A 15,941-nucleotide genomic window follows, 5' to 3' on the forward strand; every position below is an offset into this window, starting at 1 on the left:
AAGATTCCTCCCACAACAATGATATTCAGTAGCCTGCTAAGCGAAGGTACCCAGCCACCCACTTATGAGCATAACAAACAATTAGGCATAGGCATATTTGTGTAAACAAACTATGATTGTTAAAAAAAATTTTTATTGTGTCTTATCAGATCTATTGGCAGTCTCTCATTTGCCCTTTACACACAGTAAAGGTAGCTTTATGTACTTTGGACCATATTAGAAAATAATTGCTGAGCAGTTGTTTTTTCCTGCTCTCTTTTAATTTGGACTGGTGGAGGCTAGGCTACTGACTTTTCACAAATAGGAATTACCTTACGAATATGTTTATAAAGTTCTACAAATTATGTAAATTATTGTTTTGCAGACACCTGCTGATAACAGTGGCCTTTAGCCCTACAGTTTTTCCCATGTGAAACATTGCCAAAGGAGTCCATCCTGTTATTGTCCTCTGTTGTCACGTCACGCCCGTGTCGTAGGCGTTGAAGTAGCCCAATGAGCACAACGGCAGCAGGCTGGAAAGAAGAGGCTCTGCAACAGTCTGTGGCGCTATTCTGTCTCCCAAGATGGCTGATGCCGAGGATGGGAAGTGAAAATAGGCTATCTATTTGAGCTCACGAAAAAGACTCTAGGGCGGGAATCGTCGATTTAAGGAAACAGTGTATTTTCTCTTCATTCAAGGTAAACATCCCGTGTTGTTTCGAGATGAAATTCAGGAGACGGGTGTGGAGCGATGTCAGTGCTAGCTTGATTGACAGTTTGTTGGCTCCGCTCTGGTTCATGCAAATCTAATGTCAGCTAAGTTAGCTAGCTAGCTAGCACACAAGTGCGGCTGGCTATCAGCCATCATAGCAAGAGAGATCGAGACATTTAAATGACTTATAAATATTCACTGTCCTGTTTTAACTATAATGTGATGGTAATTACTGTATCGTGCTGAGAATACTATCTGCACACGATATCATGCACGTTAACGTATCCCTTGTCTGATTATAAGGGATTCCGTCGGGGTCCAGACACCCTTATCGCGTTAACATAGGGTCTACTTACAAGGTAGTCTGTATGGTCACAACATTATTTTGACTCAGATAATGTTATGCTTTCCCGAAGACACACACTCAAATTGGTAAGGTCGTTAAAAGGGTCATCATGGAAGATATTTGCCCGCTTCATGCGCGTCCCCGTCGGAATGTCTGAGCGAGTCTCCCATTACCACTGAAATAGGATGTGTGGACTTGTTATCAAAACAGTCATAAAAATTAAATGACACATCCTGCAGTTGTTGTTTGTGCAACCCTATTAATTATCTGAATTCTGATGAGTTGAGGCTGATCTCCAGACCATAATGTTAAATCATTTTACAATTAAGTTCAATATAGGCTACACATCGGTGAAATACGTTGTAGGCTAAACTAAATGACAGGCTATAGGACGTGTACTAGGCCTATACCGTCATTTCGTTTATGTTTGAGGTGGGATATGATGAAGAACAGCCGAATCAAGTTCAATCAAGTGATTTGGTGCGACTGACTGGCTGCTGACCGACTTATGTTGTGTAACATAAACTGTTGTGAATCAGTCAATGTAGTTATGGCAGTAGGCTAGGGTTTTAGCCAAAACTGACATTAATAGATATAATAGTCAAACATTTAAGCATTTATTCGAGATAATTTTTTTTCATATTATTAAATATATTAATGTTTGCTTCTATAATTGATTATTTTTAAATAATATTTCTGTGCCAGTGGACCAAGATTGTTGACCCTCTTGAACACAGTCTACCATTATCATCTGTAATGCCTGTATCTGATAAACAAGCTTGACAGTGCACCATTCCTGGTCTGGTAGGAGAGGGTTTGGCTAGACAGTGAGACACACATATCCGTCCACCCTCACACAGACACCTTTTTCTGTTCTATCTGAGCATGTGCCAGAGAGACTAGGCGTTAGCCACAATGCATAAACCCTACAGGCATACCATAGCTTGTCTGCCTTACATTTTCAACTGTAATAGACATGTAGGCCTGTTCACCTACTTAGATCTTAAGGACACACAGATTCTGTATTCATTCTTGAAGCAGATGTGAACATACGTTTGGATGTATATTTTGTGTGTGTCTATGTGTGTGTCTGAGAAGGTGTTTGCTTAGATGCAAGGCTGCCATCTTTTCTTTGTTGTTGTCTGTGTTCAGTGATTCGTGGTGAGCTCTGTTTATCGTCTGTGTGTGTGTGCGCGCACACGTGTGAGTGTTGCATGCTATTTAAATGGCGTTATTAGACCCAAATCACAAATGGATTGACAAGTGGCATAAGCATTATTCAAGCAGTCCGAACAGAGAGGGAGAGTAGGCTAGTGACAAATGGTCAGAAAGGGCTTTAGTTTTTGAGATACCCCTACCGGAGGTAGAACTAAACCCAACAATGTTTTTCCTCATCTCTAAGGTCTCCCATATATGAAATGGATTCTTGGCTTAAAATATTTTACTGCTAAGATTGTTAAATTAACAGATATTGTTATACACCCCAAAACCAAAAAATGACTAAAATATAGCCTGTCCGTATTGGAGTTAAGGCATATAAATTAGTGCAGATCAATCACACAAGCTCTGAGAACTTTGAAACCTGGCATGTTTATAGTCAGGAAGTTGCTTTACCCACTAGAAAAGACTGGATGTGAATATCTTGATGTATGGAATGAATAGAGACATGTAAACACATACCTAAAATAAGCGGGCATGCAAAAAATGAATATCTATATCAGAAATATTGCTGGCTTGCGTCTACAAGTGCCCTCTTTACGTTCGTCCTAATGCCTGTTAGTTGTTTGTGGATAGGCCTATATTTGGCGTTGAAAATGGAAACGTCTTTAGACATAAAACATCGATTTTACAATCGATTCAATGAACACTTATGTCTCAAAAATCGAACAGGATTTTTTCACAAAAGTGACAGCCCTAATGTAAACACATACCTAAATAATGAATATCTATGCAGAATGTTTTCATTTACTTTGTAGTTGTTTTACCAGGGATTATCATAGAAACACATATGATCGCTTATGGGAAAGGTGGGGTTGTTCTGAATCCAACAATACCAAATATGTAAATATAGTATGACAAATCAGGGTGTTCTGTCACTCAATGAGGTGTCCAACATGAAAGAAAACGTATCACTGGCAAAATACAGTCTCAAGTCCAAATCACATTATCAGTGGTGAGAAGAATGTTGACAAATTCATTGTTACTGCAAGGTAAGTTACATAAGGCAGTGGTTCTCAAAGTGGGGTCTGGGGACTCCTTGGGGTCTGCGACCCATAGCCAAGGGGTCCGCAAAATCATTTGCTTGAAATTATAAAGTTGAGTTTTATCATTTTAAAAATTAATATCTATTGGATGATGCCCCTTTTCACCCATAAAACAAGCAAATGATGTCTATTTGCTCCTACCCACATTTAACTTCACTGAAGAACCATTCCTACTACTGCTTAGCTTGGCTTATTTGTTAGCCAGCTAGCTGATGAATATGTAGGCCACAACTTCAGAGAATACAAATTACATGCTTATTTTTTACGGTTATGAGGGGGTCCTCGGAAAATGTTCTACCCCCAAAAGGGGTCCTCGGAACCAAAAACATTGAGAACCCCTGACATACGGTAAGTGCTGCTCTATATTTACTATATTTAATAATGATACATTTCATATGTCCCAGTTTTAAACAATTCATATGAAACACAGATCCAATTGAATCAGGTTAAAGGAATTATCCGGAGTAAAATGCACTTTAGATCGGTTTACGGATGATTGGGGGTCCATACGTTGAGTTGACATCAAAATCATGTCATTCGGATTTGTTTTGAGAAAGTTCGATTGGTGGCGGCAAAGATGGCAACATTTCCGGAAAGGTACTGGCTTGATGAAATTCATTCTGGACTCTATTCGACCACATAAAGACCTCGGGATACTTCGGTTTGGCTTTAGGGACCCTCTACTCACTACCACGTAAGTGTTATGTTGTTTGGAACTGTAGAAGAGGTATAAAAATAGCGTTTTACGTTGAGTTGTAGCGGCGCAATTGAAATGCCCCGCTCACTTCCAGGCTACGAGTTGTGACTGAAAACGGTACAATCGAATTTTCTCAAAACATCCGAATGACATGATTTTGATGTCAACTCAACATATGTACCCCCAATCATCCGTAAATCGATCTAAAGTGCATTTTACTCCGGATAATTCCTTTAACATTGGGATGGAACACCTTTATTAAAATATTTATATGGTCAAGTCATTACTGAATAATGGAAAATAATAGTGTTAGCTTTTGTCTGTCCAGACCAGCAGTGGACAGAGCCTATACACTGCTTACTTCAGCGGTCCCTAACCACCGGGCCTAACCGGGCGTAGCCTACGACATGAGTTTAAAAAAATGCATGCAAACTAAACTAAATTTAATTCGCAATAATGTCACGTTTTTACATGGCATAGGCCTATATGCAGTTGTTTGATTGCACGCATGTTTGCATTATGCAAGGTCTATTTTCTTACGTCTGTCTGCCCGCCTTCAACACTTTTACATACAGTAATTGCCTTCAGCGCTGCGCAGCCTCAGGTCAGCTCACTTCACTTGATCAGTTCTTGGCGAACGGTAGTGTCACACGAAATTAGCTAAACTGCTAGAATGAACAACAAAAAACAAGCATCTTTAGCAGGTCACTGGCAAGGGTGTTTGAGTTGCAAGAGCCGCTGCAGAAATTTCTTACAGAAAAAAGTCACCGTTAGCTGCACATTTTAGTGATGAGGATTACCTGTGTGACATTCGGGTTGCTTAATGACCTCAACCTGTCACTCCAGGGGAGAATGACGACTGTCTTTAAACTGGCAGATAAAGTCGCTGCATTTAAAGCCAAGCTTGATTTGTGGGGACGACGAGTGGACCGGGGTGTATTTGATATGTTCCAAACAGTAGTGGGGGTTTTGGCAAACCAATGAGTGGGTCCGCAACCCATTTGTCAATATCCCGAATAGTCCTAACTTGTCAGCGCATGAGGAAGAGCAGTTGATCGAAATTGCAAATGACGGTGGTCTTAAGAGTGTGTATAAGGAAACCTCTCTGGCGGGTTTTTGGATCAAAACCAAAGCAGAATATCCCGAGATAGCCGTAAAAGCGCTGAAAACGTTTCCCACCACGTATCTATGCGAGGCCGGGTTTTCGGCAATGACTGCAACTAAGACCAAATTGCGCAATCGACTGGACATTTCAAACACACTGAGGGTGTCACTGTCTTCTATCACCCCCAGATGGAAGCTTCTTGTTGCAGGGAAACAAGCACAGGGCTCCCACTGATTATAATGCACGTTTAGTCCCCATCTTTTTCCCGCTGTTGTTGCAGGTAGTGTGTGCTTCACCTCACTGTGTTGGGATAAATGCAGAGACCAAATTTCCCTCACGGGATCAAAAGAGTATATATACTTATACCTAGCCTATAGCCTACTTATTTTGCGAGAGAGACGCTCATGGCTTTCTCCAATGCTTCATAAGACGCATTCAAAGTTTTGACTTTCAATCCAAGGGCGACATATCGGATGCTTTCAGGACAATTTGCTTTTGTTTTAAATTATCTAGTAACCTTCATTTAAACGTAAATATGTGCTTGGTAGGCCTAATCAAAAAGACAATAATATGTGACATGCCCATGCCATCTATTGCCTGCTTAGAGGAGTTTATTAGCCGTTTTCAACACCTTTATCGTGCGAGAGGGACGCGCTTTCTCCAATGCGCCCACAGGCGTTTCACATGAAGCATTTGATACGTGTCCATAATCGCGGCAAAGCCCACCGCGGCGCACATAGCCCATGTTTTGTTCCCATATTTTGTTAAGCATGTTCACACTTATAGATGTAGCTTCAAGTTGTTCAATATTCATAGTTCATATTGTTCAATTTTCACTTCTTCAAGTTCACGTTTTTCACAAGAGATCGTTACCTTCCTACATAACTGGAGCTAGTTCTTTTCAAGTTGTGCATGCACAACACATATGGAACATGGAACCCCCGAACCCGCCCCCGCCGGTCCGTGAAAAAAAATAGGAATCAAACCGGTCCATGGTACATAAAAGGTTGGGGACCCCTGGCTTACTTCTAACAGTTAGTTGTAGAAACTACTTTCCCTAGCTAAGAAAGTACTTAGCCCTCTGACCAATGTTGCATGTGTAATTCAACTTGATTTGCATTTCAATGAAAATTCTGAAATGTATATATTTTTTCCTTTTCACTAGTCTTTTGAATTATGGAGAATGTCTTACAGGCATTGGATCCAAAGCTTTGTATAATTTGTGGGAAACATTTTGAAAATGGCAAGAAAAAAGTAACCTGACCCTCGCCAGATGAATTTCGCTCCGATAGCTCCACTCATCCATCTGGAACCGATCCATTGAAGTGTTGCTTCAGAAGGCTGGGCCTAATCAAAAAATGCTTGCATATGATTGAATAAGCCACTTGTCCGTCATCTATTGACGTGCTACTTCAACCACTCACATCGAAGCCAACCCGTGACGCTGATAACAGTCTCACGGTCGCTTCTCCACTATGTCACATCTATGAAACTCCCGCCCTGCGTCCTGATTGGCTGAACCATAAAGTTGGTTGCAGAAATCACTCTCAATGTAAGAGGTCCCAGATGGATGTGAGTGAAGCTAGGCGGAGCTAAGCGGAACGAAATTCATCTGGCTAGGTTCAGGTTAAGAAAAAAGATCCCTATGTCCGAAACCCCACAGTAGAAGGCCTCCAACGCATACTTACCCTTGCTCAGCAGAGAGAGAGATGGTGATGTCCATAAAACTCTGGCTCCATATACTGAAGACATTGATAAAACAGTATTGTCCAAAGATATGAAAGTGAGGACTCAATTATTTGACTGATAGCTATGACAACATACTAAAGACCATTGCTGAGCAAGAAGGTGTGTCCATTGTTCAACACAAGAAATATAGATCCTGGAAACTAAAGGAAAAGCTGATACAGCATTACAAAGACAGGCTTGCATTTGTTCTACGTCCAAGATAGTAAGATCTGATCTGCTCAGATAGTATGAGCATATTGTGCACTGAGGGAAGCTGCTAAACTCACAGAAATAACAGTGGACTGAGACTACACTTCCACAGACAAGTCAAGTCTTTCCGAAATCCAAATATTACACAGGGCTGCAGACATATTGAGAAAAAGCATGGGTCAGGTAGAGCATGACAGTGAGTAATATGTCAGCAGTGACTGTCTATTATGTTTCCAATGCAGCAAGTATGTACCCAACATCCTGTATGACTTTGTGAACTGGTGTGTTGATTAACATGCCCACAGAAATTACCAAACGTGAAGATGACCCAGCTTCAAAGGAGAATCTGTGTGTTATCGCAATTTGTCATGATCTCATTGAACAGAGCGGTCACATCCGCCAATCACACTGGGACTTCCCATTTTGATACATCATGAGTTTGGTAGTAAGACAGTCATCAATGAGCTCAGTGCAATGGGACACTGTTTCCTATACAGAAGTTAGGCACTTCTCACATCTGTTGCAGCAGACCAGATATCAAGGACAGAGAGTGGTGTCTACATCCCAACTGGCCCCACTGGAGTTGCTGAACATGGAATTTTTGATGCATCCATCAGCAACTTTGACCAAAATGAAGACACCCTGGATGTGAAGCGTAAAAGAATGGACAGAATGTACCTGTACCAAATGTGTTTAAGGTGGTGAGGGACCTCTGAACCTGAGGGAACCTGTGCTAGGCATTTATCTGCTGTGGAGACTTGGCCTCTTCGTTACAAAACAGACGTCATAGCACGAGTTGTACACTTCCCAACCAGTCTTTATTTTGGTAAAAGTTTTCGATGGCTGCATCAACAATTCCTGAGAACAGTTGGGATGTGGACACCACTGTCCTTGATCTATATTTCTTGTGTTGACACACCTCTTGCTCAGCAATGGTCTTTAGTATGTTCTCATACCTATCAGTCAAAGAGTTGAGAGTCCTCACTTTCATACCTTTGGATTAATGTCTTCAGTGATCTTAATAAAGGCTTTGGTATAGACATTGGTCTGCTTTTTTATTCTTTTCTATGGCTTCTGCTATATTTCATTTAGAGATGTAATGTGCAAGGCATTTTATGATATTTGGTATCGTATGCAAAGAGATCTGGGCATGAAAGAATTCGAAGATGTCCATCTTCATCAAGCCTTTCAGAAGCTGCCCGAAGGACCTTGTCTCTGGTACTTGCGACTGTTCCAGTTGAAATTGCTGTCAGAGGTTCTGGTTTAGAGCTGGCTTTCCCACAAATGAAACAATCTCAGTATTTGAAATGATGATGTTTCAGCCCTACTCAGCCTTCTTGGTGCAGATGTGCTCTCACTCTCAACATTTGCAACTTGCTGCTGCTCACTGATTTTTGTCTTACTGCAGTAGTTCGCTCTACATGATACATGATATGAAACTTTGATTTTGGAGGAAATATTATCTGTATATGGAGCCAGAGTTTTATGGACATCACCATCTCTCTATCTGCTGAGCAAGGGTAAGTGCGTTGGAGGCCTTCTACTGTGGGGTTTTGGACATAGGGATCTTTTTTCTTGCCCTTTTCAAAATGTTTCCCACAGGCTTTGGATCCAATGTCTGTAAGACATTCTCCATAACTCAAGAGACTAGTGAAAAGGAAAAATGACATACATTTCAGAATTTTCATTGAAATGCAAATCAAGTTGAATTACACATGCAACATTAGTCAGAGGGCTAAGTCCTTTCTTAGCTAGGGATAGTAGTTTCTACAACTAACTGTTTAGCTACTTATAGGGGTGAAGTAAGCAGTGCAGGCTCTACTGTCCACTGCTGGTCTGGTCTGGACAGACAAAAGCTAACAATATTATTTTCCATTATTCAGTAATGACTTAACCAAAACAAAATTCAAGTGAATGTAAATATTTTAATAAAGGTGTTCCATTCCAATGTTAACCTGATTTAATTGGATCTGTGTTTCATATGAAATGTATCATTATTAAATGTAAATATCAGCACTTACCTTGCAGTAACAATGGATTTGTCAACATTCTTCTCACCACTGATAATGTGATTTGGACTTGAGACTGTATTTTGCCAGTGTTCCGTTTTCTTTCATGTTGGACACCTCATACATTGAGTGACAGAACACCCTGATTCGTCATACTATATTTACATATTTGGTATTGTTGGATTCAGAACAACCCCACCTTTCCCATAAGCGATCATATGTGTTTCTATGATAATCCATGGTAAAACAGCTACAAAGTAAATGAAAACATTCTGCATAGATATTCATTATTTAGGTATGTGTTTACATTAGGGCTGTCACTTTTGTGAAAAAATCCTGTTCGATTTTTGAGACATAAGTGTTCATTGAATCGATTGTAAAATCGATGTTTTATGTCTAAAGACGTTTCCATTTTCAACGCCAAATATAGGCCTATCCACAAACAACTAACAGGCATTAGGACGAACGTAAAGAGGGCACTTGTAGACGCAAGCCAGCAATATTTCTGATGATTTATTGGCGTGAAGTTTCGTGCACAATGACAAACAGAAGTGCAACATTCTCGAAAACCAGTAAGCCGAGTGGACTGCCATTACATCAGTGACATGACTGCAGGCTTCAACGTAGCTGTGTCTGTGTTTATTATTAGAAATGTCAAACAAATTTCGCCTACGTAGAACTCGATTGCACAGTTTGCGTAGCCTACCGCTTTGTTCTTCTCCATAGTTTGATATACCAAAAATCCGAAGTACTTCCACATCGAACTCCTCAAGTTATTAGGGCCTATCACTCGTCTCTCTACACGTCGCACAGGTTGATCGCGTTGTCCTCCATTTTTTGGCAAACCACGAGCAGCACAGCAGCTGATTGAAACAGCTGTTCCCGGTGCTTAAACTTGGTGGGAATTTTTTTTTTAGCTTTCGCAATGCTTACTGCACTTCGGAATTCTTTTATATTCTTATATTCTTGTTTGTGAATTCTGTTACATCTATCTTTTTTATTTGTTTATTTCGTTTAAAATGAATAGTGTAAATATTTGGTTAAAATCGATTCCCTATTTTAGTTTTCGAAACTTGTGTTGTTTGGTCCAATCGATTGTGCAATCGATTTTCGAACGTATTCATTCCATACATCAAGATATTCACATCCAGTCTTTTCTAGTAGGTAAAGCAACTTCCTGACTATAAACATGCCAAGTTTCAAAGTTCTCAGAGCTTGTGTGATTGATCTGCACTAATTTATATGCCTTAACTCCAATACGGACAGGCTATATTTTATGTCATTTTTTGGTTTTGGGGTGTATAACAATATCTGTTCATTTAACAATCTTAGCAGTAAAATATTTTTAGCCAAGAATCCATTTCATATATGGGAGACCTTAGAGATGAGGAAAAACACTGTTGGGTTTAGTTCTACCTCCGGTAGGGGTATCTCAAAAATGTGGGGCCATTGTCACTAGCCTAGAGGAGAGTTCTAATTCTGACAGTGAGAACACCTGCTCCTATGGTCCTTATCAGTCTGCATTCTGCATTTCACTGGTGACATTTGAAGGGCGGACCCCCCCCCCTCTCTATCTCTCTCCCTCTCTGTCTTTCTTTCTCTCTCTTCCTCTCTCATCCTCTTCCCATCTGCATCTCACTCTGGTCTATCTATTTTGTCTGACAGCTGGCACGCATCTGAATGCCAAGTTTCCATCCTGACATTTAAAAACAAACAAATAGCAAACTGACTGGAACTCCGTCTATACCCACTGGCTGTATGTGAACTCTGTGTGTGTGTGTGTGTGTGTATGTACTGTAAGCTCTTATCTGTGAGAACAGCCTGTCTCACAGTCTGTATGACTGTACTGCTGACAGGGGCTCTACTGAAAACCCCAGGGATTCTTCTCTCCAATGAGTCCCAATCTGTTTCATTCTGAAATAGTTCCCCCCTGAAACCTCTTTTAGATAAAACTAAAGGAAAAGGTTGTGCTTTTTTAAGTGAATTATTTGAATATTTGTATAGGCTACCACCATTGAAATATGGTGTTGCATTATTAAGCGAGCATGGTGAAATCCTGGAACTTTGTCCTCCCCTTGTTGCCGTGGTAGCATTGTGTGATATCTCTGTTGCTGTGGTGACTGATGTGGAGCTGGTCTTCCCCTCAGTTGCACAGGTGTTGAACCGTCACCATGGACACCACCACGTCCATCAAGATGACCACCATGGCCATCCAGAACCTCTTCAGCTATGTGGAAGAGGAGAATCTGGCTGCGCTGAAGGCACACCTGGACAAGTTCAAGGAGGTGGACGGCCGCAGTGATGTAAGCATTTGCACACACACACACACACACACACACACACGAGGAGCAGTATGAGAAAATTAAGAGAAAAAAATAAATTAAGATTAAATGATTTTTAAATCAAATGTATGTGGTAATTACATTGAAAAAAATGACATTGACATTGAATTGATGCCTGGATACGTATCCATGGCCAAGCAAACTTGCTTGTTTTAAAAGAACACAGACACATTTTGTCTGCTGTCACATTTGCAGATACATATTTACAAATTATTACAAATGATATACATTATTACAAGGAGGCTTATTGATTTGCAGTTGGATTGGGCTCAAAGGGTCTCAGGCATGTTCCCCATGCACACACCTCATCTCTTTTTTTCTCCAAACAACATGTCTTTGTAAGCTTGGCCTTGAAGCCTCATTCATGTTGCCAAATGCATCTACACAAGCATATGAAATAGCTCCAAATCAACAACATGCGTATGCAAGTGCTAAGTGCAAGAGAGTATGAATGATATGCTCTTTCTTTCTTTCTTTATTTCTTTCTCTCTCTCTCTCTCTCTCTCTCTCTCCACAGAATGGACAGACTCCTCTGATGCTGGCGGCGGAGCAGGGAAGTCTGGAGATTATCCAGGAGCTCATCAGGAGGGGAGCCAATGTTAACCTGGACGATGTGGTCAGTCCACACACACTCTCTTCCGCACACACACACACACACACACAGATACACACTCACTGTACATACACTCACCCTCACATGCACATAGCCACATAATGAGACACTCTCTCTGGAAGTAAACACATTCCTCCCCATCCTCTTTGTTTCACACATACACACACACACACTCCCATACACACACTCACACATGTACACACTCACTAAAGCCAATTGACATACTGGCTGTCTCTTCTACCCAGCATCCTCAGGCTAGTTCCACAGGTCTCCTTAGCAACACTGCTCTTTTATGTGCCAGTTTCCATGGTGACCAGGGCTTCATATTCCCCTGCCTCCCCTACCCACTTATCTCTTTCCCTGCCCCATCCCCCTCTCCCTCTTTCCCTCCCTCCCTCCCTCCCTCCCTCCCTTTTTTATCCCTCTCTCACCTTCCCTGGAGACCTCCCTCTACCTCTCACACGCACATACTCATTATTTCTGTCTTTCTGTGTTGTTGTATCTGACCCCCTGTTTCTCTCTCTCTCTCTCTCTCTCTCTCTCTTTCTCTCTCTCTCTCTCTCTCTCTCTCTCTCTCTCTCTCTCTCTCTCTCTCTCTCTCTCTCTCTCTCTCTCTCTCTCCTTATTCCTTGTGCAGGACTGCTGGTCTGCTCTGATCTGTGCAGCAAAAGAGGGCCATGTGGATGTGGTCAAGGAGCTGCTGGAGAGCAGTGCTTACATTGAGCACAGGGACATGGTAAAGATGCGCGCGCACACACACACACACACACACACACACACACAAACAAATAATAATGTCGTCATATTTGCAAGTATGCAGCTCAAACTGCCCAACAAAAGTAGAAGTGTCTTTTGTCTATATATGAGAGAAAATAAGATGTACAAATCATAAAAAACAAGGCACACACCAACAATTAAGATGGAGAAACATAAATAAAGTTTAAATCAAAATAGTATTGAATAAAATTTAAATGCATTGATATAAACGATATACACAATATGTGGCATTTAGTACCCATTATATACATGCATAAATTTATACTTATACATTCATATGCTTTTTAACTATATCTCATTTATTGATCATGGCATTTACTTTATGTGAGATAAACTTGACATTGAAATGAAGTACTAATGGAGATCTTCATCCAGATAACCTTTGAAATGTGATGCTTCATTTAAAGTGAAGTGTATGATGGCATGTTTTTGCAGAATAGCAGTACTGCTGGCTTATTACCGGTCTCTCCAGTTACAGAACGTGTCCACTGTGTACAGTTGAAACATTGGACAGACAGTCATTGTTGACGTGTGTGTGTGTGTGTGTGTGTGTGTGTGTGTGTGTGTGTGTGTGTGTGTGTGTGTGTGTGTGTGTGTGTGTGTGTGTGTGTGTGTGTGTGTGTGTGTGTGTGTGTGTGCTCCAGGGAGGTTGGACTGCGCTCATGTGGGCAGCCTATAAAGGTCGTGTGGAGGTCACTCAAGTTCTCCTGGAGAATGAAGCCAATCCCAACACCACTGGACATGTAAGAAGCATATGCATAAACAATACATAAACACAAACACAAACAAATGAACAAACAAGCAAATAACAGAGTTGTTCATACTGTCATGTATTAGAAAAACAAGGAAAGTTGCCATGGTAATGTATAATGGACCTTATGCACGGAAGGCTCTTTGTGCTGCTCATTAATTTCCGGTGGAGTGTTAACGTCTGCAACGTCTCTCCTTGTGTCAATTAATGTAATGACTAAAATGTGATGGGTTCTGATTGGCTGTTAGCTTTTTATCGTTCTCAAAATCGCTGAAAGTGATCCCCAACAATATCATTCTTTATGTTGTTATCGTTATAGTTTATGTGTGAACGTCGTCATTCATATTACGAGAATGATGTTTTTTATAGTTATCGTTATAGTTATCATTCTTGGTGTGAATGAACCCTAACTGTGTTGTAACTGTGTTGTTATATTCTGATTTATATTCACTCTGACACTGAATATCTTGTTTGCCCAATAATAAAAATGTTAAATCCTTCTACGTCATAACGTGTTGATTCACTAGGTGCAACACCCAACCGGGTCGGTGTAGACACTAATTACATTAGCAATAGCGGTGGATACAACACACCTGGCTCCACCAGAAACAAATTACCTGCCTAAAGAGCCTTGAATGCATAAGGTCCATCACACTCAAATAGGGTCCTCCCTGAAACCATTCATTCTTGTCTTCAAGTTCCTAATGTTCCTTCACGTTCTGTCTCTCTTGTTCTGTTGCAGCAATACAGCGTTTACCCCATCATCTGGGCGGCGGGGAGGGGCCACTCTGAGATTGTTCACCTGTTGCTGAAGCACGGGGCAAAGGTCAACTGCTCAGACAAGGTGAGTGTGTAACCCCCTGCATCAGAGAACCTTTACATCTGAGGCTTGAGATTTTGAACCAGGGACCGTTCGGACATTTCATTCCAGACTAACTCGCCTTGGTGAAATTGAAGCCGTTTGGTCTAGTTTGGGCTGCTCTGATGGGCTGTGATATTGACTCTCTGTGTCTCTCATTCAGTATGGTACCACTCCACTGATTTGGGCCTCCAGAAAGGGACACTACGACTGCGTCATGCACCTGTTGGAGAACGGGGCTGATGTTGACCAAGAGGGGGCGGTATGTATCATCTCAAGAGTAATGGAATCTAAATAGCCATCTAGGTTTGCAAAAGCCCTAATTCAAAAATGAAGTGGCGTCAGTACTTTTTTTTTTTTTTTTTTTAAATACTCACTGAATCGTCCCTGTCCTGTAGAACTCCATGACTGCTCTGATCGTGGCAGTGAAAGGGGGCTACACAGAGGTGGTGAAGGAGCTTCTCAAGAGGAACCCAAATGTCAACATGACTGACAAGGACGGCAACACGGCCCTCATGATCGCTGCTAAGGAGGGCTACACCGAGATCGTCCAGGACCTGCTGGACGCTGGCACCTACGTGAACATACCAGATCGGGTGAGCAATCCATGCTCAAGACACACAGAACAAGATTCTTAATCTCTAAGAAATTATACTCTGTCATACTCTGAGATTATACATAATACAAGAATGCATGATACATATATTGCATATTCATACTCATTTAGAAATATTTCCACAATACCTCCTCATTATTATCACTTATTCACCAGGTGCATTATGTTTCTACGTATGCCCAGGCGAGATACCTATTTGATGATAGCTATGTGTGTAGTTTTCATGTAATCATTATATTGTGTGTGTGTGTGTGTGTGTGTGTGTGTGTGTGTGTGTGTGTGTGTGTGTGTGTGTGTGTGTGTGTGTGTGTGTGTGTGTGTGTGCGCGTGTGTGTGTGTTTTCTCAGAGTGGTGATACAGTGCTGATCGGAGCGGTGAGAGGAGGTCATGTGGAGATTGTGCGAGCGCTGCTGCACAAATACGCTGACATTGACATCAGGGGCCAGGTAACACACACTTACACACACACACTTCACACATCCCCTAGCCCAGTTACACACACACACACACACACACACACCCTAGCCCAGCTGCACAATCACTCACTCACACACACACCATAATCCAGCTACACACTCACTCACTCACACCAAACATACACACAAACATGCACAAACAAGCCACACATGCCTGCATACCTCCCACACATACACCTTGGACATGACTCAGTGTCTGGCGTCTGCTCTGACTGCTCACTCTGTCTGCTCTTCTCTCAGGACAACAAGACTGCCCTCTACTGGGCGGTGGAGAAGGGGAACGCCACCATGGTGCGGGACATCCTTCAGTGCAATCCCGACACAGAGACCACCACTAAGGTACAGTACAGCGCTGGCTCATCAGATTCCTCCGCTTCATGGGTGACGGGGTGGTCTGACACTTCAGACAACACAGTCATAATAGACATGAAAACATTAAATAGACACAAGCCGTAAA

General features: G+C 41.6%; 1 protein-coding gene across 2 annotated transcripts in view; it reads left to right on the top strand.

The window, feature by feature from the left end:
* The first annotated feature begins 515 nt into the window (after nucleotides 1-515).
* kidins220b (kinase D-interacting substrate 220b) overlaps nucleotides 516-15,941 on the top strand; it is a 38,609-nt gene continuing 23,183 nt past the window's right edge. For both annotated transcript variants that reach the window (XM_076273028.1, XM_076273029.1), the window contains exons 1-10: nucleotides 516-678; nucleotides 11,198-11,353; nucleotides 11,910-12,008; nucleotides 12,643-12,741; nucleotides 13,427-13,525; nucleotides 14,276-14,377; nucleotides 14,556-14,654; nucleotides 14,791-14,988; nucleotides 15,356-15,454; nucleotides 15,725-15,823. In XM_076273028.1, coding sequence (XP_076129143.1) covers nucleotides 11,222-11,353; nucleotides 11,910-12,008; nucleotides 12,643-12,741; nucleotides 13,427-13,525; nucleotides 14,276-14,377; nucleotides 14,556-14,654; nucleotides 14,791-14,988; nucleotides 15,356-15,454; nucleotides 15,725-15,823 — 1,026 coding nt within the window. In that variant the 5' untranslated portion in view covers nucleotides 516-678; nucleotides 11,198-11,221. The remainder of the gene's footprint in view (nucleotides 679-11,197; nucleotides 11,354-11,909; nucleotides 12,009-12,642; nucleotides 12,742-13,426; nucleotides 13,526-14,275; nucleotides 14,378-14,555; nucleotides 14,655-14,790; nucleotides 14,989-15,355; nucleotides 15,455-15,724; nucleotides 15,824-15,941) is intronic.

Source organism: Alosa pseudoharengus, unplaced genomic scaffold (genome assembly GCF_046254945.1).
Source record: "Alosa pseudoharengus isolate Yale_2024_CS ecotype anadromous, Long Island Sound unplaced genomic scaffold, YU_APseudo_1.1 YU_APseudo_1.1_scf_7, whole genome shotgun sequence".
In the NCBI taxonomy this organism is placed as follows: Eukaryota; Metazoa; Chordata; class Actinopteri; order Clupeiformes; family Clupeidae; genus Alosa; species Alosa pseudoharengus.